At 40.9% G+C, this 25,915-nt stretch overlaps 1 protein-coding gene across 1 annotated transcript in view; it reads left to right on the top strand.

Annotated features, from left to right (window-relative positions):
• The window catches only part of LOC137013463 (cadherin-7-like), a 98,467-nt gene that overhangs the window by 8,236 nt on the left and 64,316 nt on the right, over positions 1-25,915 (top strand). The window contains exons 2-3 of the mRNA XM_067377236.1: positions 13,940-14,234; positions 20,068-20,235. Coding sequence (XP_067233337.1) covers positions 14,222-14,234; positions 20,068-20,235 — 181 coding nt within the window. The 5' untranslated portion in view covers positions 13,940-14,221. The remainder of the gene's footprint in view (positions 1-13,939; positions 14,235-20,067; positions 20,236-25,915) is intronic.

The raw sequence follows: 25,915 nt of genomic DNA, 5'->3' as shown, positions 1-25,915 counted from the left end.
TGGTATCAAAGAGCACACCCAGGTTCCTAGCTGACGACGAAGACGTAACAGAGCAGCCATCAAGTGTTAGACAGTATTCTAGATTATTGCGTGAAGAAGTTTTTGGTCCAACAATTAGAATCTCTGTTTTTTTCTGAATTTAGTAGTAGGAAATTACTAGTCATCCAATTTTTTATATCAGCTATACATCCTGTAAATTTTTTGGTAAGTTTCGTCATTTCCGTTAAATTGGTAAGTTTCGACAGGGCGCGAAGAAATATAGAGCTGAGTATCATCAGCGTAACAGTGAAAACCAACGCCATGCTTCCTAATGATATCTCCCAAGGGTAGCATGTACAGAGTGAAAAGCAACGGTCCTAGTACTGAGCCTTGCGGTACTCCATATTTAACTTGTGACTGATATGACATCTCTACACTGTAAAACCTAACAGTTGTTCTAACAAACCTTTTTCAGTAAACTTTATTTAATGTCCAAGAATTTGTTGAACTTACTTAATATCCACATATACTGTGCAATGCTTAAAGAATTTTAAAATATTAAAGCTTTTGGGTAAACCCAAGTCAGTCCCATGGTTAAATGATATTCGGCACATAAATGGAAGAATGCCGTGTTATGAAATCCTCTTATCAAAGTTTCAAAAATCTGTGTAAGCAGCAAGGGCAAAATATATTATTCAATTTAAAAAAAAAAAAAAGCTCTATTTTTTCAACCAAAACTGGTTGAAAAACAGGTCTCTTGATGCATTGAGAATTCTCAGGTCCAGATCCAATATGAAAAAAACGGTGAGTGTCTCTCCATTATACTTGGCTACTTTATCAGGTTTTCAAGCCATCACTTTTAAGGAGACTGTTTAACATTTGAAACAAACTACTTCACCGCAAGATATTATTCCAATGTGCTTCTTGAGACAAATTATTGACACTGTTGGTCCTGGTTTGTTGTCCATAATAAAAGAGTCTGTTCAGGGTATATTGAACATGCAGTTCCCTTTCGTGGGAACTGTCGACGCAGCGTGGAGACGCATTGGGAACCTTCTGCGTGATGTCGTCACTGATGCACTCATGTATCTAACCAATCGCGTAGCAAGACATCAGAGATGGGTGACGTCATGGACCAGGAAACTATAAAGCATACCCGGATGCTAGCTTCTGTGTCTTCAGCAAGCACTCTATGTTATCTTGTGTGTCTTATTTGGTGTTGTTTGTCTCCCTCAATTATATTAGAAAGACAAGATCTCTTTGTCTGAGGACAAGAGTTTCATTCCACAACGATATATATATATATATATATATATATATATATATATATATATATATATATATATATATATATATATGGCACTGATAATGGCGGAAAAGCGATTCAGAAAGTGTGTTCACCCATGCACCAGATTCATTCCTGATGGTGACACACATGATATGTGTGTTATGTGCCTGGGGGTTGAGCATGCACAGGCGGCTCTCGAGGGAGCTGTCTGTGTACACTGTGAGAAGCTCACCCTCAGGGTTCTGAGATCGTGCTGGGCACTCTTCGAGGAGGGTGCCTCGGCAAGCGTTCCCCGCGGGCCGGGTCCTGCTGCTGCTGAGGCACAGCGCCAACTACTTTCGTGGGGATCGCAGATGGATCAGGCAGAGGGGGTTCAGACGGGCCCAGCCTTATCTCGCCCCTCACCTGCCAGGTCCGGTGCCTCTTCTCAGGCGGTGGAAGCACGCGCTGCGGTTTCTTCCCCCCAGAGAGAGGCACCGGCGCTTCACCTCTCTTCCTCCGAGGAGGTTGATGTGGTGAGCGGCGAGACTGGGGAAGAGGACCCGCCATCCTCCGCCCCAGCATATGAGGAGCTCCTGGAGGTAGTGACCAGGGCTGTGGCCAAATTAAAGATCGATTGGCCAGCAGAGCGGGCAGAGTCAAAACCTAAGAGCAAATTGGATGAGCACTTTCTGCCTGTCGCTACCCCAGCGTCCGGGCTTGCCTTTTGTTCCCGACCTCCACACCGAGGCGACAAGATCGTGGAGGAGGCCCGTGCAGTACAGGGTATTCAGCCCCAGACTTCGGTCTATAGTAACGTCGCGGGGCTGAAACAGCACGGTTATGCGGCGATGCCCCGGGTTGAGGAGACGATTGCGGTCTATCTCTCACCCGAGTCGGCGTCGTCGCTAAAAGCCCCGACATTGCCCACCAAGCCCCTAAGAACAACATCCAGCCTGGTGTGGCAAAGCTTACGCGGCGGCAGGTCTGGCGGCATGTCTTCACACCATGTCGCTGCTACAGGCTTACCAAGCAGACCTGCTGGGCGAAATTGATGAAAGCGGGGATGCCACATTTGACTGTATACAAGAGATTAGAGGGGCATCTGACCTCACTCTCCGGGCCACCAAAGAGGCGGCCAAAGAAATTTGGCCGGTCTATGGCAGCCTTGGTGGCCACGGAGAGGCACCTGTGGCTGAACCTATCTGACATAAGGGAGCAAGATAATGCTTCCCTTATGGATGCGCCGCTGTCTCCTGCGGGCCTCTTCGGCGACGCTGTTACATCAGTCAGAGAGGTTCCAGGAGGCTAAAAAGCAATCTGCGGCGTTTCAGAGGTTCCTCCCCCACCGTTCATAACCCCCCGAGGCTGCTGAGCGGGAGCAGCCTTGGCTGTCTACGAGCTCCTCGGCGCACCACAGAGCACAACAAAAAGTGAGCGTGGCCACCCGTGATCCCCGCAGAGTGCTTGGGGATCGGGTCGGTCCGCTCAAAAGAAGCCTTCTAAGGGTAAGATGGACCTGCGGGGCATAATTATCGCGAGGAAGGCTTCAAAGCGGTCCTGACGTCTGTGGGTCAGGAACCGCTGAGGGCGGCCCCCTCCGAAGGGGGCCGGGGAAAATTATATCTATCCCCCGCTCCCCTTCGGCGCCCTCAGGGGACCGGTCTGTTAACCCTGCCACCCAGTGTGCGTCAGGGCACAGTGGTCTCCGCTGACCCTCCCTGATTCGTCTCTCTGCCGGCGCGCCGCTTCAGAGCAGCGAGTCAAGTGCTCAAAAAACACCAGAGGCCAGTCGCAAGAGACTGGTTCCCTTAGTAGATTTTATGGCAGAATGGAAACTTCTACTGAATATATCGAAGTGGGTGCTGCTCATCATAGAAAAGGTTTACAGAATTCAATTCGGGTCTCGCCCGCCCAAGTTCAACGGGGTCCTCCCCACAGTGGTGACCCCCGAGCAGTCTCTGGTTATGGAACAAGAGGTTATGACACTTTTGCGAAAAGGAGCTATAGAAAGGGTTCCTCCTCCCAGCAAGTGGTCAGGCTTTTACAGCCGCTATTTCATTGTTCCAAAGAAGGATGGAGGTCTACGACCTATCATAGATTTACGTGTACTAAATCGCTCAATTCAAAATCTCAAGTTCAAGATGTTTACACTTAGACAAATTATTCTACAAATCAGGTCCGAGGACTGGTTTGTGGCCATAGATCTGAAAGATGCATACTTTCATGTGTCCATCCATCCTTCACACAGGAAGTTCCTCAGGTTTGCTTTCGGGGGCGAAGCATACCAGTACAAGGATCTTCCGTTTGGCCTATCATTATCACCCCGCACATTCACGAAGTTCATCGACGATTGGTTGATCCTAGCTCAATCAGAGCAATTAGCAGTTCAGCATTGAGATGCTGTTCTGTGTCACATGGAACGGCTTGGGCTGAGGCTCAATGCCAAAAAGAGTGTGCTAGTTCCGGCTCAGACTACCACTTATCTGGGTGTAGTCTGGGACTCCACCACGATGCGGGCACATTGGGGGTGGAATTAGGCCAGTCACTCACTGTAAAACAGTTTCAGAAACTGCTGGGTCTGATGGCAGCTGCGTCCAACGTCATACCTTTTGGCGTTCTGCACATGAGACCCTTACAGTGGTGGCTCAGGACCAGGGGGTTTTCTCCGAGGGGAAATCCCTTTCGCATGATCAAAGTCACGCGGCGATGCCGTCGTGCTCTGGCCATGTGGAAAGATCCCTGGTTCCTGTTCCAGGGACCCGTGTTGGGGACTTCTGTTCGTCGTGTAATGCTTACGACAGATGCTTCCCTCACGGGCTGGGGGGCGATCATGAGTGGTCGTTCGGCTCAGGGTCTATGGGAGGACCATCAGCTCTCCTGGCACATAAATCGGCTGGAGATGATGGCGGTGTTTCTGGCTTTGAAACACTTTCTCCCGGACCTGAGAGATCACCATGTGTTGGTTTGCACGGACAACACAGCGGTGATCGCATATATAAACCATCAGGTGGGTCTGCGGTCTCGCCAACTGTATTACTTGGTCCGTCGGATCCTCCTGTGGTCCCATGGGAAACTGCTCTCTCTGAAGGCAGCATATATCCCAGGGTATCAAAATGTGGGAGCAGACGCCCTGTCGAGGCAGGGGCTGAGGCCTGTGACCTCCTGTGGAAAAATTTCGGTCGTGCAGAAGTCGACCTGTTTGCTTCGGGAGAGTCAACCCAATGTCCGCTCTGGTACTCCCTCACACATCCAGCACCCTTGGGGCTGGATCCCATGGTACAGACGTGGCCGAGGCTCTGAGGGGGCCAGTCTCATAGATGTTGGTCTCCCAACTGAGGTTGTGGAGACCATTCTTAACCCTCTGGAGTCTGAGGCTGATTTGGGGCTTGGAGAAGTTTTGACATGCCCTGACATTTGTGCTTTTTTCAGTTGTTCATACATATTAATAACATATTAATGACAAAAGTGTCATTACACTGTATTCAGCACAAACTAGGCTACAATAATATGTGAGGAACATGTATGTACATGTTTGTGTTTTTGAAGGAATAACATTTATGCGTGGTTATTGAAAAAACAAAAAACTTAAGTCACTGAAATAAGGCCAAAAAAAGTATAGTAAATCTGTGTTCACAAGACTTCTGGGTCTTGGAGGTTGTAGACTAGAGTTTTTGCTTCAAAATTATGTAAACATTATGCTGCCTATTCCTTCATATAAAACAATATATTGATTTAGTTTTTGTAAGACACTTTTTGCCAAGAAACACAGTATGCGAGGAGGCGTGAATCACCACTGAAAATGGGCCATTCTCACCTGAGAAGACAAAAGAATTGGATAGTAATGAGCTGAAATGACTTGCATATCAATGAGGCATTTCAGTCAGGTAGGCTGTGAAAAAAACCTTCTGTGATGTCTCAAGCTCATCATGATATATTAAACATACAGAAAAATATTATTACAATATAAAGTAATGGTTTTATATTGTACTTTAAAATATAATGTATTTCTGTGATGCAAAGAGTCTGAATATAGGCTTTTAGTTTAAAAGCATGCACATTTGGAGAAATATTGGATTCTGATATGTTTATGTCAATTTTCTATACAGAGGAGTTATTTTTATTTAATATTCACATATTACTATGAGCGCTGGTGTTTTCAATTCATCCTTGAAGTCGGAGGGCGCTCTGTGCTTTTTTAGTCCACAAATTCATCTAAAAGAAGAAGAGGCTATTCCATGAATGGAGTTTCCAATTCATACAGCAGCAGGAGGGCGCTAAAGAAACAAAAACTCATCTAAAATTCATCTATAGAAGAAAAGAAAACAGGAACTAACTGCATGTCTTCTAGAGCTCGCTAACCATGACTTTTACATCCAGATAAGCACTTTTCAAGACAATAAATACACGATTGAGACGATGAATGCATGTATTGCCTCTGAATTTGCGTCTGAATAGCGCTGGCTCCGTGGGCGTGGCCGCATTAGCAGAAAATGAGCTCTTTTCATACAGATTACATAAACACAGAAGGTTTGTTTTCGATTTGACTTACATGATTTAAAACCTGACATCTTAACGTTTTTTTAGACATAAGTGTAATTTTTCTGTGATTAGTATTCACTAAGTTACAGTTAATTTTCTGAGAACTATCAGATTGGACTTCGTTCAGAGGGAGAGGAGAAATCACGCATCATGTTAGTTTTCTTTATTTTACAAAAAACACAACATTTTGTTTTTACTCTGAGTGTACACAAATAAAAGAGGATATTCTATAGTTTAAATTGATATATTACTTATGTCTCTATGACAAAAAATGACGGAGTATTTTAAGTCTGTTTTGCTGCAATGTGAAAAAAAACCTGCAAAACGCGTCGGCGCGTTTTCAGACCTCAGAGTGTTAACTCCAGAGCTCCTGCCACGAGGAAGCTATATTCCTATAAATGGAATTTATTTGCTACTTGGAGTAGACAAAATAATGTGGACCCAGTCCATTCCTCTGTTAGCACTGTGCTAAGGTTTCTCCAAGAAAAATTCTCGGAGGGTTTATCTCACTCAACCTTGAAGGTTTATGTGGCGGCCATATCGGCCTATCATGCTCCTCTTGAGGGGGGTTCCTCGGTAGGACGAGACCCCCTTGTTACACGCTTCCTTCGTGGCACACTGAGGTTGAGGCCTCCAGTGCGCACAAGGGTTCTGGCCTGGGACTTGGCCGTGGTTTTACAAGGGTTAGCTGAGGCTCCCTTTGAACCACTGGAGGAGGTTCCTGAGAAGTTCCTCACCTTAAAGCTGTTTTGCTGCTGGCTATCACATCTTTAAAAAGAATAGAAGATCTTCAAGCACTTTCTGTTGCTCCTTCATATCTCGAATTTGCTCCAGGAATGGTAAAAGCATTCCTATATCCTAGACCTGGTTATGTTCTTTCATCCTCCTCCCTTTCAATCCTCGGATCAGGAAAAACTAAATCTGCTTTGCCCAGTAAGGGCCTTGGATGCTTACGTGCACAAAGCTGCCCTGTGGTGTAAGTCAGCTGTTTGTCTGTTATGGGTCCCCTAGGAAAGGGGGCCCAGCATCCAAGCAGAGGATGAGCAAGTAGGTGGTCGAGGCCATCTCACTTGTCTATGAAGCAACCGGTCAGCCTTCTCCATTAAATATCCAGGCGCATTCTACCAGGGGTATGGCTGCATCTAAAGCTTTGATGTCAAGTGTTTCCATCAATGACATCTGTGATGCAGCTGGATGGTCATGCCAGCACACATTTGTCAGGATTTATAACCTTGATGTTGGCCCCACTCCGGGGTCCTCTGTCCTGTAAAGGTAACTTTGACAAGTATTTGAAGCTATGGCACAGTTGGGATAGCGTTCCCAATGCGTCTCCATGCAGAGTCGACAGTTCCCATGAAAGGGAACGTCTCAGGTTACAGATGTAACCCTGGTTCCCTGAGTAGGGAACGAGACGCTGCATCTCTTGTCGTACCCCCTGCATACTTGCGAGTGCTTGCTTCAGACTTTTCCAGAAGCTAGCGTTCTCTGCATCCGGGTATGCTTTATAGTTTCCTGGTCCTTGACATCACCCGTCTCTCACGTCTCGCTACGCGATTGGTTAGATACATGAGTGCTTCAGTGACGACATCACGCAGAAGGTTCCCAATGTGTCTCCACGCAGCGTTTCGTTCCCTACTCAAGGAACCAGGGTTACATCTGTAAACTGAGATGTTATGCAGCCTCTTCTTTAAAAAAATAAAGAAAAATAAATAAATAAAAAACAATCTTGATGGTATTTGCTGTTAGTGGTTCGACGGATCACAAAACTCACGGTTCGGATCACATCACGGTTATGAAGTCACGGATCATTTTTCGGATCAGCAAAAAAAAAAAATAATAATAATAATATTAATTAGGGGTTGGTGGTAACTTAACTTTGCATTTATTACTTAGCTCACTTTAACTACAGCAGAAACTACAAGCCTAACTAATACATTATTAAAGGCAAGTGAACAGACTGTAAAAAGAAAAAACACCAATTACAAGCATAGATAAATACAACATAAAGTTACAAATAAAATATAAGTTCTAACTGTAGTATGAATTTTCGTGTACAGAAATGTAATAATTAAATATAAAAAGAAACTGTTCACTGTGTAAATGTAATATAGGTTAATCTTTGTTAAAGCTGTGTTTTGTTGTGTGATGTACATTATAGACAACAGCAGGTATTTATAGGTTGCTGTCACTTTAAGAATAAGACCCCATGCAGGCGCACATCCGATAGATACACATCCGATTCCGAATTCTTTCCCACCTCGTTCAATTAAGACATAACCGAAAGTGTTTTCGCGAATACATGCCGAGAGGGGTATTTTGACTGAAATAATGCGTGTATGTGACCATCCAAGTGCATTGAGGACGCAAAAGAGAAATGAATTTAGAGTTTAAGAGCTATCTGGAACGCGCCTCTCTCTCGCTCTTTGTGCGCGCGAGCCTTGTATGCGCTTCTGTGCGTACCGATAACAGCGCTGCGTGCGATTAAATCCTCTTTTGCCTCTTCTAGCGCTGGAATGGTTTTATATCTATTTAATGTGTGAAATAGCAAGACAAAACACGTTCAAATTATAACCTGTTCACTCTATTGTGGTGAAACTTGATCCGTGAATCATCATGCGTTCCGAACTGTGGGGCTTGATCCGAACGTATCACGGATCAACAATGATCCGTTAACCACTGTGACGAGCAGGGCGGGCGAGAGCCGTGAGGGAACGGCGCGAGGCGTGCCGGCCTCGAGTCTCTCACGGAGGAGCTCCGGAGGCATAAAAGGAGGAGCGACATCAGTGAAGGACGAGAGAGGACCAGGCCTGGACTTTATTTTATGTTTTGTTATGTTTGTGTGGCCGGCAGACGTCCGCGAGGGTCTGCCGGCATTACTTTCGTTTTGTTCTTTGTTTATTTTATATTAAAGTTTCGTTGAATGTTCGCCGGTTCCCGCCTCCTTCTTCCCATATCTACTAACCTTGTTACATTGGTGCCGAAACCCGGGAGGAAGGAGGGACATGCTGTCGGAGAGCCCTCGCTGCTGAGGGGGATCGCGGTGCTGCGGAGTTCGGGCAGCGCGGAAGTGAAGACCGCGAAAGGCTGCCCGAGGCGGTGGTGCTGGAGCCTTGTGAAAGGTGGGACGGAGACCCGGATGCCGTGCTCCTGGGACGAGGTGGGGTGGCTGCCGTCCTGGACCTGGAGGGAGCGGAGGAGTCGCCGCCGTCTGCCGTGGGCCGGAGCCTGCTGCCGTCCGCCATGAAGGGGAGGAGCAGGGGACGGGGGACTCGCTGCCGGCTGCCCTCAGTCGGAGGAGCCATCGCCGGCCGCCAGGAGGCGGTCGAGGATCGGGCCGTCCACCGAGCGTCCAGTGCCACCGCATGGCACCGCGAAGAAGAGCCTCTTGGCAGGCTGAGGACCGAGCGGCAGTGTGTCTGGGAGCCGGACCCAGCATTTTTTTTTCTTTCTTTTTCCTCTCTCCCCTCTCTCGTCCTGTCGCTCCCCTTGCTTCCGTCTCCTTTCTCTCGTCTCGTCTGTCCTTACCCCCAGGTGCTGCGGCCGCCGAGACAGGCCCCGGGGGGAGTAAAGCGCAGTCTCGGAGGTACCCCCCGGCCTGCGAGGGGCGTTGGGGGTATGTGACGAGCAGGGCGGGCGAGAGCCGTGAGGGAACGGCGCGAGGCCGGTGACGCGAGTGATAATGAGCGTCACCTGCGAGGCGTGCCGGCCTCGAGTCTCTCACGGAGGAGCTCCGGAGGCATAAAAGGAGGAGCGACATCAGTGAAGGACGAGAGAGGACCAGGCCTGGACTTTATTTTATGTTTTGTTATGTTTGTGTGGCCGGCAGACGTCCGCGAGGGTCTGCCGGCATTACTTTCGTTTTGTTCTTTGTTTATTTTACATTAAAAGTTACGTTCAATGTTCGCCGGTTCCCGCCTCCTTCTTCCCATATCTACTAACCTTGTTACAACCACTATTTGCTGTTGTATTTAAAATGGTTTCCCTTAGAAAGTGTGTTTAAGAACTTACCTGAAAACACATGACAGGCATTGGACGCCCCGAGGGCTTGTTTCACGAGTTCGCCTGCCCATTCAGTCTGAATGGTTAATGGTAAAACTAACTTGGCTTGCTGTCCTCGAAGGAAGCTCGAACCCGAGGCTCAGCTTGAGCTCAGAGTTAAACCCCCCTATAACAGTATTGCGTAGAGAGAGAATAAGAGAAATAGAGGAGGAGATGGGGAGGAATACTGACTGCTGCTTATATACGCTTGTAATGATGATTGACAGGAATGAATGTTTAGGCTCCTCCCAAACCTACGTTTGGAACTACATTTAAATAATGTGAAAGCACGAATGACATTTAAGTCTCAATGACATGAAAAAAAATGTGTTTGGTCTTTCTGAGAGAACTGGTTTTGTAAATGTTGACTTGGGATATTTGAACCTCATCCTTAAAACAGTAAAGATCTGGGCTTTGTGACAGTGGACTCAAGTTTGATAAACATATTAAAGAAGTCATTAAAACGAGTTTATTTGATTGAGATTTTATATATCCTTTCCTGTCTGTTAAGGATTCTAAGAAGGTTATCTTGCCTTTATCTCTGCTGAGCTGTAATTCACTCTAAAGATAAATTAAGGGTCTCTTACTAGATTGCATATGTTCTGAACGCTGCAGCTAGACTGTCAGTGCGACCAGATCACTGCTGTTCTTCCTTCCCTTCAGTGGCTGTCAGTTGCTTTCGTAATTATGAAATACTAATTACTTTTTGTTTTTAAATCGTTAAAGCCTCTCGTCCAGTCACAAACTTTTGATAAGTCTCTAGGACTACATTGAAATCAAGGGGTGACCCTAACTTTTGAAAATCACTTTGGTCCGCATCTGCTTTTAATTGGGGCTTTATTAATTTAAAAAAAAAAAAATAGCTTGTTTACACTTGAGGTTTAAATGTTTGCTGGACATTTGCCAGAAACAACACAACGCCTCAGATGTTATACACTCAGCTGGCCTTTCATATCTAAAAATATGCCAAGAACGCTTTCTCTGCATGTGGCAAACTTTTCTGAAAAGAAATCAGAAGGAATATCCTGAAATTATTCTTATACCCATTCCTCCTGCAATAACTAGATATCCCTGGATCACAGTTACATTAGGAAACATCGGTAGGTGACAACTGTCCTTCAAATAAGCAAAGTATTTTTCTATTGAAGTGGGTTCATTGGTTTACATGGCAATTATTTTTCTATTTAACAGATTAGGATCCTTTTTAATTTAGAAATTTAATTCAGATTGTCACACAGATCTGTCATCACAATCATGTCTTTTTTACTCTCTTTTGTAGTTAAATACTAAGTTAAGTTCAATATTTTACATATAAATGTCTAGTTTTATTAGCTGTATTTAGTGTAAATGAATCTATTCACACAAATTAAGATCTTCAGTATCATCTAATCAAATGTATTGCTCTCTACCTTAGAAACTAATCTCTTCAAATGTCAACACATCTTTCTCGCCCCCATATACACTATATGCTGCACTTTTATGTCTTTTTAAATTTAAATGGCTATATTAATGGCTCTTTTTTTACATCACACTTTTAGCTTTTGCTTATACCTCACTTCCTTCTATCCGTATTCTCAGTGATCGGATGCAGATATGAAGTCTTCCCGCGCTCCAGAAAATGTATAATCAGAAATGTAAGAATCACTTGTGACTTTGATGGAAAGCTGATTGGTCTGTGAGCACTGAAGCTTGTCTTATTCTCAGCAAAGCTGTCTGAAGCTCTTTTCACATTTGCATTTGTAAAGGGCCCATCTCTAGATGCTTCAGAGCTGCTGTCAGTCTATGATGCACATGGCTGACTGTGCCGAGCTGACTGATGCTCCCAGAGCTGTTAACCTACCTTAACCTAACTTACCTTCAATTGATTTTAGCACACAGCAAACAAGAGCTTTCACTCAGACCCATGGAAATGGCCATGTATCGTTTACTGACCATCTGATGTATATCGCACACAAAAATTGCAAAAGCTCCAATCTGATTGGCTGATTTTCAACTCCCAAAAGTCAGAGTGCAGTGTTTGTGTTTGTAAATTGTATTTTGGAGATTAATTAAACTCAGATCATCACTACCAATATTTTTCTCTGGACTGTCAGATCGAATCATACTTTTTTTTTCTTTCTCATCATTTCAGTAGCACTGTTTTTCATGTTAGGGTCAGATGCATTTATAATCATAAAAATGACTTGACCTGCTGATTTATTCTTTTTTTTTTTTTGAGCTGCAATATGGATATTGACTTCAAATGATGCTTTTAGAAGTTATATAATGCAATATTTATGTGACGTGATGTGTATGGTGTCCCATACTTGAAATTTGCGCTCTGCATTTCACCCATCCAAGTGTGCGCAACACACACGCACACACACACACACACACACACACACACACACACACACACACACACACACACACACACACACACACACACACACACACACACACACACACACACACACACACACACACCTACACACACACAGCAGTGAGTATTAAACACACACCCACACCGTGAACACACACCCGGAGCAGTGGGCAGCTGTTTTTGCTGCGGCACCCGGGGAATGATTGGCTCAAGGGCACCTCAGTTGTGGGTAATGAGAGAGGAAGAGCGCTGTTCAGTCACTCCCACACCTTCATTTCCTGCCAATACTGAGACTCAAACACGCAAACTTCGGGCTACAATTCCAACTCTCTAACCATTAGGCCACAACTGCCCCCAAACAATTGAGATGACATTGCCTACATGCAGGACTAGAAGAAACAGAAAACATCATTAACCTGTTCTTTTTTTTCTTTTTTTTTTTCTTTTTTTGAAGAGGCTGCAGTGGCATCCATTTTCATTTAGTGCCTTTGTTGTGTTAATTCTTTCCCTGCCAGCATAAAAAAACAAAAAACAAAACAAACAAAAAAAATCATGTTGAACAAAAAGCTGAGAAAATACCGTTTTGTCAAAGACTTTGTCCAGATCAGATTTGAAACGACGATCAAAACACAGTTTGGGTCCATCAACACCACCAACACTTTTCAGTTGTTTGCTCTTCATGGGTTCAACATTTCATTCAGTAACGTTAGGCAGTTTTGATTTATACTGTATGTTGAATGTTTGATCACATTAGTGTGTGTGTGCGTAAGCAATGCTTCCATCCCTCCTTCTGGTTTACACAAATCTACCTTGCTTGTGTTTTGCTTGTGCCAGATTGAACACAGCATCTGGGGTTGTGGTAGGAAGAAATAAGCCAGAGCAGAGGGTAGTGAGACATTTACTTACAAGGTTGATAGCATTGGGATGAGTGAGATTCCTTTTTTGTAGACCTGTTATAAGGAGAGAGATCTGAAGGTTTGTGAGAGCGGGGCACTGATGACCATGGATGAGTTTGCTCCTTGGTAAAGATTAGGATGTAATGTGGAAACAGAAGGGCAAAAAGAGTAGAATGAGGTGAGAGTTTTGTCTTATGCCTGGAAAGTGAATGGAGATGTAGATGAATTACTGAGGGCTGGATTGCTAGTGGCTGCTGTAGTTTGTTGGGAGAAGTCAGGTCACATTTGTTTATTAGGTGCTTTATACAACACAGATTGTTTCAAAGCAGCTTCACATAATTCAAAACAAGTGATAATGTTGTAAAATTCATCAGTTATGAAAAATTCAATTTCAGCTGTAAAGCAGCTCTCCATAAGACAATAGTGTCATTATTCAGCTCAATTTAGTTCAGTGTAGTTTTAATTCACTTCAATAGCTGTGTCAATGCTGGATAATGATGCTTACTTTCATTATCCAGCTCAATTCAGTTCAAATTTTGTTCTCATCAGTGCAGTTAAATCAATAATATTATTAAATATGAATTGTCCTTTCAAACCTGAACTGAGCGAATCACTGGGAGAAACCAGGTTGGAGTAGGTTGGGTGGCCAGTTCTTCTCTTCAGCAGGCTGAAACATGAAAGTAGAGCTGGCAGTTAGCCGACAGTGTGCGAATGGTCATTGACAGACCAATCAACTAATGAACTATAGAGGTCTATGGAAGAAATGGATTCATTTATGCACATCTAAATGCATAAAACAGCTGTAATGTGAGTTTTCGTCATCTATAAGTCTTTGTTGTGTATGTTTTTTCACAGCTGCATTCAGATGTGGATAAAGGTGATGGAAATGTCAGGTATGTGTTGACTGGGGAGGGAGCATCTTCAATCTTCACTATCGATGAGAATACAGGGGACATCCATGCCACCAAACGTCTGGACAGAGAGGAACAGGGTTATTACACTCTGCGTGCTCAAGCGGTGGACCGCGGAACCAACCTTCCGGTGGAGGACGAGTCTGAATTTATTGTGAAGGTCCAGGACATCAATGACAATGAGCCTAAGTTTCTGGATGGGCCGTACGTCTCAGGAGTCCCCGAAATGTCTCCTCTTGGTATGTTAATTGATCTTTGCTCATCTTCAAAATCTTATGATTACTTTCTTAGAAGGCCTCTTATAAAAATACATTTAAAAAATAGCCAAGAACTGCCATTCAAAAGTTTGGGGTCAGTAAGATTTTTTTAATGTTTTTGAAAGAAGTCTCTTCTGCTCACCAAGGCTGCATTTATTTGATAAAAAAAATGCAGTAAAAACAGTAAAAATATTACAGTGTAAATCATCTGTTTTCTGTGTGAATATATAGTAAGGTGTAATTTATTTCTGTGATCAAAGCTGAATTTTCAGCATCATTACTCCAGTCTTCAGTGTCACATGATCCTTCACATGAGAAATATGATGATTTGCTGCTCAACATTTATGATTATTATCAATGTTGAAAACAGTTGTACTGCTTTATATATTTTTGGAAAACGTAATACTTTTTGTCTCTTAAAGAAGACATTTTTATTCTCCATCAAAAATTTCCTCCACAGTAGGGGAAAAAAACAAGGGCTGTACAAAAAACCTTTTGTGTGTGTGAAATCACTTCATAGATTCAGTATCTGCCATTGCTATTTAAAACAATTCTATGCCTTTGTTAATAAATTGAAAACATGTTAGAACTAGTAAAGATGAATTGGGCTGTTTCTTGAAGTAACGTGATAGCCTCCATCATAGCTGTATTTCTCTGCATTGTGTTATTGAAGAATATAATGTCTGAAAACTGACCAGACACCAACTAAAGAAATTGATTCACAGAATGAGACTATTACAAGACTCCTGTGTGTTTAGAAGAGGATAACTTTTGCCTTTTTTAAGGCACAGAATTGTGTGCTTTTTCTCCCAAGATGCACTGTGAGCCACTCAATGTGAGTGTCATCTTAGAATTGGTCTGTCCTACAACTATCCCTCAAACTACCAATTGAAATAATCAAGAGCTTTCAGAAGCACAAGAACATGGCAAGAGAGAAAGGCACAGTCACTAAAATGAAACATGGAGGCAGAGGCTGCCACAAAGCCAAAGGTTCACAGAGCTGATGCCTGAAATCCCAGAAGATCTTCTAAAGGATTCTGAAGCTTAATGCTCCTCGCCTGAGGACGCTGTCAGAAAGGGATTCGTAGATTAAACTTCCAGGTTATGTTGGAGTGACGTTGTGCCAGGGACAGTGTCAGAAGCTGCGACAGCGAACAGCAGCTCAGTGTGTCTGGATCAGTCACATGTCAGGCATATATTGCACTGAGGGCACATGCAAGTCCTGCACTGAAGCATAAATGCATGACAGAAACCTCTTGTTGCAATAACTGTGATATTGGATATCAATAATATCAGTAACTAAAAGTGAATCTGAGGGGAAATCACTGTCTCTATGAAAATCTCAGGAGTACTACCTGATGAGCAACACGCAACTAGACAGAGGGATATATCACACTTTTTGTCAAAATGTCACTTTTCTGTTGATTCTTGTGCACAGCAAACCGAAAACAAACTAGTGATCTTAAGAAAACGAGATCTAGTGACCATAACGGTCAAATTTCAGCTCTTGTTCGGGGGAGGAATATGAAAAAGTGCCATCTCCTGAAATTAGTCGAGGTATATTTATTTTCATTACTGTCAGATGACAGTCGGCTGCCTGGAGCACAGAATTGATTACAAACCCCAGAGATGCATTTCTAGTACACAGAAAATGAATGGAAACCCGAGAATGTGATCATTCACTGGAATGAAGATGGACAAATGAGAGATGACAGAGAGAGAGACAGTGATTAGACATTCAGCTGCTGAGGCTTCGACTCAAGCCAACAGAAAGACATTCCAGGTGAATTTATAACACGCTGGACAGAATCAAACAACACTTCAAATTGTTGCAAGCATGCCAATGCTGATGGATAAATAAAAGTTTATGTGTGTGTGTGTGGTTTACATGCACGCTGTATTTGGATTTATTGTGCATTCCTAAAGCATCTTAAAAGTTTGTTTTTATGATTTGCTTTATGTAGTAATCAGGTTAAAAGCATCAGTACTTCCCTCTGCAGCAATTTTATGACTCTAAGCTCACAGTTCAGGCAGTGTAATATGATACATTAAGGCCAAATCGATATGGAACAATACTTCTAAAATCTTTTCTCTGTGACGTTTTAATACTGTTTAATTCCATGTGAATGTCATTTACTTTGACCCATGCAATGTGTTTGGTTCGAGATTGCATGAGGGTGAAAATGACCAAACAAACTGAATATTAGCTTACTCTAATTATGAGTCCGCTTTGGCTCAGAGTACTGATGCAGGTTGTTCATGTTCAACAAACGCTTCCAGTTTTTAGCACATCTTGCTTGAAGTGGCTTTTGTTTATTGTGCAAAATGGATACAGAATAGCCCAGATATCTGCTTATCTCTGCCAAGATAAGCCCAATTATTTTTCTAGATAGTTAAAGCTTTGCATCTTGTGTTTTCTTTTCATGCTCAATTAATTTAGTAAAATACAATCCATACAAGACAACTTTTTTATTTCATGTGGCAATTCTACCTACTACTGCCAAAAAACACTCCCTTTGGTGGAACTCTCTCTTTGGTGCTTCAGTTGGATGCTATTAAATATGACATATGCCAACAAAATAACAAATAAATAACACACACAGATTATGTAGGGCTCCATTTAAACAAGCAACCATTGTTCTTTTTACTTCCATGCAAACAGGGGCATGAGGGAACATATGAAGCAGTGTTTCAGACACACCTGAATCAACTGATTATTAGTAATCAGTTAAGGGCAAATCAGACTTAATCAGACTTCCAGACCTGAAATTGATGGATCAGATAAGGCAACCATACAAAATGCGTAGTGTGTGCCTCCAGGAAAAGGGATGGGAAACACTGAACTAGAGACACTAAATCAGACGCATCAGCACATATTCAGCTTGCTTCAGGTTGGCGATGGGATTTATTCTGTGCTATAGGTTGAGCTCTGTGGGCATGAGTTTGTTCAATGCCGCTTTCACTCAAGACAGAGCTGACACACAGTATTGCCATAGTAACTCGCATCACATCCTGTTCACTTCAGCTCGCTGCAGTGCAGTTCTGCTGTCCGCTACATTCTTTTCTAATGCTCACTAGTGTTTTGTTTGCATATTTTCTGGATGCTCAGGCACCACGGTGGTTCAGGTGACGGCGACTGATGCAGACGACCCCACTTATGGCAACAGCGCCAGAGTTGTGTACACCATCATACATGGACACCCTTACTTCTCTGTGGAGCCCAAGACAGGTAACTTTTATTTCGTGAATATATCTGAACAGTTCCCTAGTGAAAAAATGGTATTTGATAGTGTTAAAGATGGTGTCATGTGGATGTGAATATGCATGGAAATGATATGCAGTTGAGGTTATGCATAATAAAACTGGGCGTTGTAAACTCCATATATAGTGATTTCGGAGAGGAGACGGGGTGGAGATGCACATACGCACAATCTTCCGATGACTGGGATTTATAAAGGGTTATTTGCGCAGGTTCTGGCGTACGAATGGTTTTATAAATCTGAAAACTTTTGTACGTATGTACACTTTTAGGATGAAATCTACAGAAAGTTTTATAAATGAGGCCCCTGGTGTGCTTGAGCATTCTGTCCTTTTTAGGCTTGCATCTTGTGACATCATCCTGTTTTTGGTTTGTTTAGATGTCTTTGGTTCGTGTTGCATGCATATTTCAGTCGAGCCACACCAGAGTTCGTTTGAAAGCAGACCGAGACCCATCTTTTCAGATGGCAGCATTCACACTCATTCAAATGAACCGCACCACCAGAGCAATCGCACCAAAGATCGTTCTGTTTTAATCAAACCAAACCTGTCAAGTGTGAACACATCCTTAGGTTTAATCATTTTGAGGGAGCAAATGACTCAATTTGCATTGGTATAACCTTGTGTTTTGCACATGAATGGAGGAGCTCACGCAAAATACAGATTCATCTAGGGAAATCCACAAAAAAAGAACAGGACACACTGTTTTGCGCAATCCTTTCATACAGACAAGACTTTAGTAAATCAGGGCAATAGTCTTTGTGGACGATTGGAAAGAAAATCTCTGATTCATCTTGAGGCTACCATTAACTCTTAAATCAATTAGTCTCTGCAAGAAAAATGTGTATCTACACTGTAATAAAAGCTGAGCTAAAATCAATAAACAGAATTCTAGTTTAATGTGCACTGCAGACTGCTGAATATATTCAGCATCTCTGTCTAACCTTAAACATGAACCAAAGTAATAGTGATGCTTGCCTTAACAAACACTAAATTACATCAGTAGACATGGCAGAAACACTGACTGTTGAGGGAGGTTTATTCTCTCTGCGTGTGTGTGTGCGCGTATGTGTGTGTTTGTGTGTGTGTGTGTGTGTGTGTGTGTGTGTTTGTGTGTGTGTTCATACCTGCAGCAGTCTCATTACCCAGCATCCTACTGTGCTCGAGCTGCCACCTGCAAAGCACTCTTGGTGTGAATCTCAGACAAGAGGCTCAAGGTCTGCTTGTTATTTGTTCTCTTTCCTGAGGGGAGAGGAGTGTCGACCCGTCTCATTATTCTGTGATGCCTGTGGTGTTAACCAACACGTGTGCATGTCATTTGCTGCTGTACCTGATGCATTGTTCATCTGTCATGGACTTTTTTATTTTTGATTCAACTGAGGTTCCAAATATGAGGAGTTTTATAATGTTCCTGATGCATGGATAGATGTGACACAAACACTGCATATGAGTAGTGAATGCTTTTTAGTTAATTGGACTGTGACCTTTTCCCTCTTTTAAGCTATCCATGGCCATATGAGCTTCATCTTAGGCCAGGTGTATATGGTGGTGTTCTGACAGTCGAGAGGCTGTGAGCCACACAATTATTTTGCACTGTTAGCTGTTAAAGGGGACCTATTATGCCCTTTTACACAGTCTTGTAGTTTTTGTGCTCGACTAGAACAGGTTTTCCTGCTTGAATGTTGATTATTCTCCTCATATTCTCCATTGTTGCAGCTCCTCTCTTCCCAGACAGTCAGTAACGCTCTGTTTAGTTCCTGTCTCTATGAAGCTCCTCCTTCTGAAAAGCACAATGTGCTCTGATTGGCCGGCTGGAACAGTGTGTTGTGAAATCTAATTCCACAGAATTTTCCAAAATTCCATCAGAAAGCTACTTGTTTTATAAGTGTCTTCTGTGTTAATGGCCAATGAACCTTTTTTGCCAGCCAAATTTCGGTAATGTGACTATGTCTTAATAGCTGTGTTGGAAACTAAACTAAACCAGCATTAAAAAATAAAACACTGTTTTCACATGTTAATCAAGAGGGGTGCTAATTCCTTTTACCAGGCATTTAGATGTGAAACACAATTTTCTAAAAAAAGGACACAGTGGTGAAATAAGTACATGTACAATGTCGTATAGACATTATCGTTGAAACATTTAATATTTATCTATTTGGTGTATTTATGTGCACAGTTTCCTGTGATGGTTAGGTTTAGGTGTAGGGTTGGTGTAGGGCGATAGACAGCAGAAAAACCATTACGCCAATGGAATGTCCCCACAATTCACAAAAACAAATGTGTTTGTTTGTGTGTGTGTGTGTGTGTGTGTGTGTGTGTGTGTGTGTGTGTGTGTGTGTGTGTGTGTGTGTGTGTGTTTGTGTATGTGTGTGTGTTCACTACTTACTGCTCCTAATGTGTGTGCACTTGGATGGGTTAAATGCAGAGGACAAATTCTGAGTATGGGTTACTATACTTGGCCTTCACGTCACATCACTGTCACTAATTTATGTAATCAAGATATGTTTTTAGATTTAAATACATGTCTTTCTTTGCATAAAGTCTATGTTTTCCTCAGGCATTATACGGACAGCCCTGCCCAACATGGACAGAGAGACGCGTGACCAGTACCTTCTGATCATTCAGGCCAAGGACATGGTGGGTCAGATGGGAGGACTGTCAGGCAGCACCTCTGTGACGGTCACACTCACCGACGTCAATGATAACCCTCCACGCTTCTCTCGCAGTAAGAGCAAAACATCTTTCATGTGTTTGCCTCACATCCTGACCTCTGATCACTGAGGACAATTGGTGATTGTGGAAAGTGAATATGATGTCATTTTCTTCAGTGTAAAACATATTCATGTACCATACACAGTTCATCTTAACCAGGCACCAAATGCCCATTACTTATTAAACTCCTACAACACTATAAATGTGACACCCTCCCCCAAAAATCAATAAATATCTGAAAATGCAACAGAAATACTTGATAAGCTGGTCGTCGAGAAGTTCTACCCTAGTGAAAAATAAATATACTAAAATCTATTTGAAATACATTTATTTTATGCTAAGTGTACTATAATTGCATTAACATTTGCATGTACTTAAAATAAATACCCTGCAATTGTACTTTTAGCATACTAAATTGGTATACTTAAAGTCTGCTAAACTGGAACAAGTATTTTTGTGTTGAGGTCCAACTAAAGATATGGGTTAGGGTTAGGGTTTTCCCTCAACCAAATCTATATTTAAGTAGATTTGATTATGATAAAGTGGAACTATTGCAAATATACTTTAGGTACACTTTATATATCTTGCATTCAAATTATACATTGATCATACTATTCTTACTAATAGTGATATTAAACACATTTTAGACTTAATATTTAGAAATATGCATTGTGCATTGTGCAATAAAGAAGAACGGCAAATAAAGTGTAATTAAAATATTTATGTCAGTATGTCTGTAAAAACATTTGAAGCGGATCAAAACCCGTCATCAAAGTTGTCCTAAAACCTTCTTCTAAGGACAACTTTTTTGATCCACTTCAAATGCTGACTACTGTATATTAATGGGTTTTTAGTTAGTGTGAAATGAATGTAGGTCTATTTTAAATACATTTTAGTAGGTTATTTTCACTAGGCAGACTTTGCATCCATTGCCTCTGACATGTTTTCTCACCATCAGGTACTTAACTCAGAAACTCTTAAGGAAATCCAGAGTTACCTAAACTCATAATTATGAGTTGTGCTGATGTTCATGTGCATTTTAAATGCATTATTTCTGACGTGACTTGAAAACCCTGTAACTGCTGAAGCTAAACCTTGACCCCCATTGGCCTGCCCCAACGTCCTACTATTGGTTGAACCACAATGATTGATGTGTTTTGAACACGCCATAAAGCCAATGCCATCACACTCACTGACAATCGGTTTGCCGTACTTTTGCTAAACAGCCGAACTCGCTGGAGTGCACACTATTGAGAATCTGTGTTGCAGATTTTGGCACATTTGTCACATGGAAACTTTAGAGTCTAGAAGGTCATTGTAGCTAAAGACACAAGTCTCACCATGTATTTCAAATACGAGAATGATCAAATTATTTTTAGATGATGCTATATAATTTTTTTAGATGAGACTTTCTTTTTGTGCAAACCGCAGAAAACATGAGGTATGAACTGAAACATCTAGTTTGTTTCTGCTAATTGGTTGTAAGGGCAGAATTTTCAAACCCAACCTTTGCCTACAACTCAGACGTAACCATGAGAAATTTGCAAATGAAATGATTTCATTTGTAAAATTTTTACTTCAGTAATTTATTTTTGTTGAATACTATATTGACCTGTTATGATTAAATGTCCAATTCAGTGAACAGTATTTGAGTTCTACTTGTTTAGTATATAAAAAATAGTTATTGGCCTAGATAAAAGTTTACAGGAAATGTGTTTTGAGTTGCAAAAAATAATAAAAAATTAAGTTTTAGTAATTATGACCTTTACCTTTTTCAATAATTTGCTCACACTTTGAATATCAGGTAGACTATTGTTTAATTTATTCAATAGCACTTTTCACAATTTTGCATGGTTGCAAACAGATATACATACATATAGAAAGTAGCTACATAAGTAAATATTTGTAATTATGACAGATAAAGAAAACAACATATAGTCAGTTTGAAATGGTGAAAGAAATTCACGTACCTGATCAGAAGCTTTATTACATTAGTGTATTTCTAATGCACTTCAATGCACCTTCTGTAATACACTTTTCCCATTAATGCTACTTTAATGTCCGTTATTTGCACTTTGAAATATGGATGGATCCATCTAGGGCTTTTTCTTTTTTGCTTCTCATCGCCAGACAGCAGTTGTTTTTTCCCGGGAATATTTGTCACAAGTTTTCAGTCAGCAGCAAACACGAGGTGGGATGTGGCGCGCGCGTTCAGTAATGAAAAATATTATGAATTATGGGATGATGCAACAAAAAAAAAAACAAAAAAAACACAGAAAGTTAAAAATGTCAAATAAATCCAGAAACGTTTACTGCATGAAAAGTAAATAATTTAAATGTATGCATCACATATAAATCCGCAGCTTAATGCAAGACCACCAAATCATTTAATTGTGTTTTTGTCAGGAGCAGTTGTGGTGCATTGAGAGTTGAAGTGCGCGGAGACAATCGGCAGAGGAATGTTACGGATGATTATATTTCATTCGCACACACAGAAACACAAGCAGTTCTGTGTGTTCACATTTTTTCCAACAATGAATGGAACTGTCTGTGTTTTAGTGCGTGCACAAGAATAAAACTAATGTGCTGGTTATACAATTGCTTCATGTTATGTTAATGACAGGTAATGTCAGGTAAAAGGGAAGCAAAACATTATTGATATTTAATGTTGCGTCTAATGGTTTTATTTCTTCAAAAGCTTAAAGTTTAATGCACGTTGGTGTTGTATAGCAACAGGCCGTTTCACATTTATTTTCATGCACCACTTACTGTGTTTATATTAATAATTTTGTTGGCGATTCACAGTCTTTTAATCCATATAATTATTGCTGTAATTAATAGTTGTCATTAATAAAGTCTGCGCGCTTATAGCTGTACTTGTAACAGTATAGAGAAAGTATACAAAGTAACACCAGTTTAGCGTAGTATCTACAGTATATATGTGTGGTGGCGCAACAGGTAAGCTCTTGTGCGACAGCGGCCCGCGTGACCCGGGTTCGATTCCAGCCCGTACTGGTTCCTTCATTCAATAAACATATAAATCTGTTCCCATTGTCTCACTGATGTTCACTGGATCAGTAAATTACTGGTGTAATGGGGCTGTCTGTAAAAGGCATATTCTAAAGCTGTAACTTTATCCATAAAGATTACTTTATTGTAGTCTGTTTGAAGCACAGCTATAATGATGCCATTAGCACATTGCAATGTGTTTTAAAATCACTAAAAGTTTGTTATCAGTATAATATTAATGCATGTTCAACACTATTATAATGTAATTGAATTGCAATTCTAATGTCACCAAAATACATTTTAAAGTTTATGCTTTATGAGTGAATTCTGCATTTCAAAACTTAAACACAAGAGTATATTTAAAGTGTACTTAAGTATACTTGGAATAGTTCCACTTTAGCACAAACAAGTATATTTAATACAACTTTAGTTAAACTTAAACACTGCTTTTGGACAACTATAATGCATTTAGTACAAAATTAGTTGTTCCAATTTAGCAGACTTTAAGTATACCAATTTATAGCGTGCCACATGTACATTTAGTTATACTAAAGTACATACGAATAAATTGTGCTTAAGTATACTATTTTTTCACTAGGGTAGTGCTTTGGAAAAAGTGCTCTGTGTTTATACTGAAAGCGAGTGTGATGCAACAATAGGATAAACTCTCCTATTATAAAAACAAAGCTGTCTACATTGCAAGCATGTCATTGTGGTGCCTAGTTCATATTATGAAGTATGTTTACTACATTAGAGGAATTTATTCTTTAAATGTTTTTCTAGTACAAAATATTATTCTCTATGCATCAACTAAGTACCAAAATAACAACTGAAATTAAGTCAGTAATTGTAATCTGATTACATACAATTGCTTTGTAACATGCTACTCCAAACACTGGACATTTATCATTCATTTCTGGGAAGACACTCCTTCTTTGTTTGCAATTATGGCTCATTGTCGCATACGCTAGATTAATAAGCATCGGTTAAAATGCACTTTTACCACCAAGAGTAGACAAACGTTGCATTGAGAGCATTAAAACTGTGCTCAAAGGTTCAGTGCAGTCAAGCACATTTAATAGAGCTTAGTGAAGTGATTGGGTTGCAGTGCAGGCTTTATCAAGCATTCCAGATCCTGACAGTCTGCTGTGTCGTCCTACTGTACTGTATTTCCCCCATAACATTTGTTTAGTGATACTGACACACACATTCAAGTAATAGTAACAAATCTTTTGATCTCGACACACAATTTCATACTTCAGATCACAGTTTTTGTTTGCAAGTGTTTGTTGCATGTTCTGCTATTCAGATGCCTCATTGAATACTACACCGATTGTTTCAGACATTAGCTAATGTTTTGTTGGGTTGGTGAGGAGTGTCTGAAATGATAATTTTGTGCTGCCTGTAATCTTTTTAAATGGCTCTTAGTCAGGGACGTGCACAGACATTTTGGGGGGCAGGGGGCTCAAGTGGAAAAAAGGGCACTTGTCATAATTATTTATTTAAAAAAAATAATAAACCCTTCAATATATTAAGACAACTCTGACTTCCTTACCAATTTATTTTGATTCCCTCACACTCACCAATTGTTTTATTTCTACAAAATAATCAGTTTAAATAATCAAAATAATCACAGAGACCATGTTCTCCTTTAGTATTGACTAGGTTTATCACAAGAGCAGGCAACACAGCAAAGGAAATTATGCCTTAATGTGAAAAAGCCTGATGATTTTTGTTGTTACACAGCACAGCACAATCAAATCCATGATTAAAGCCCACCATCATAATAAAAAAAACAACAAAAAAAAAACAAATATATATATATATATATATATATATATATATATATATATATATATATATATATATATATATATATATATATATATATTAGTTAAATAATAATATTCAGCCACTTTTTTTTGTTGATAGAAATGCTACAGCCACTTTTATTGATGTATTCTCCTGTGTAAGCATAGATTTAAGAATAGCATTATGTAATGCTGTATTATGATTTTTAAATAGGTTTAATAAATCGTGCATCCTTAGAAAACTGTCTAATAATGCGGTTCATGGATGCTCCTCTAATGGTATTGAGAGCCCAAAAGATATCTTTACCATGGTTAAAAACGCAATGCATAGCACATTAAAATAATTGAAATTATAATATGACATAAATTACATTAGTATCAAAGCAGACAGATGCGTTGCTGGTGGTCAAACTATTAACGTGGCATTAAACGTATAAATACTCTCACCCTTAAATAGTTTTACATAGTTTCATAATAATTTCACATGTTTGTGAGCATATATAGGCTACCTGAAAGAAAGAAATGCACGGGATGGATTCATCTAGGGCTTTTTCTTTTTTGCTTCTCATCGCCAGACAGCAGTTGTATTTTCCCGGGAATATTAGTCACAAGTTTTCAGCCAGCAGCAAACACGCGGTAATGAATGGCGTGTCACGGAGGGAGGGCTGCTGAACTCCACAAAGCCGACCTGATATATAGTATTTAGTATTATTATTATTTTTTATTCAGTAAATATATTTTTGACAGGGAAGCTGTGCGCAAACAGGAATATTTATTCATTTATTTAAAAAAAAAAAAAAAAAGTACCCCAGAAAAAAGGGCACTTTCTCTTGAGGAAGAAAAAGGGCAGGTGCTAAAGCCCCCTTTTATGTC

Source organism: Chanodichthys erythropterus, chromosome 23 (assembly GCF_024489055.1).
Source record: "Chanodichthys erythropterus isolate Z2021 chromosome 23, ASM2448905v1, whole genome shotgun sequence".
Taxonomy (NCBI): Eukaryota; Metazoa; Chordata; class Actinopteri; order Cypriniformes; family Xenocyprididae; genus Chanodichthys; species Chanodichthys erythropterus.
Note: the sequence above shows the minus strand (reverse complement) of the source record. Positions and strands in the feature narration are given on the sequence as shown.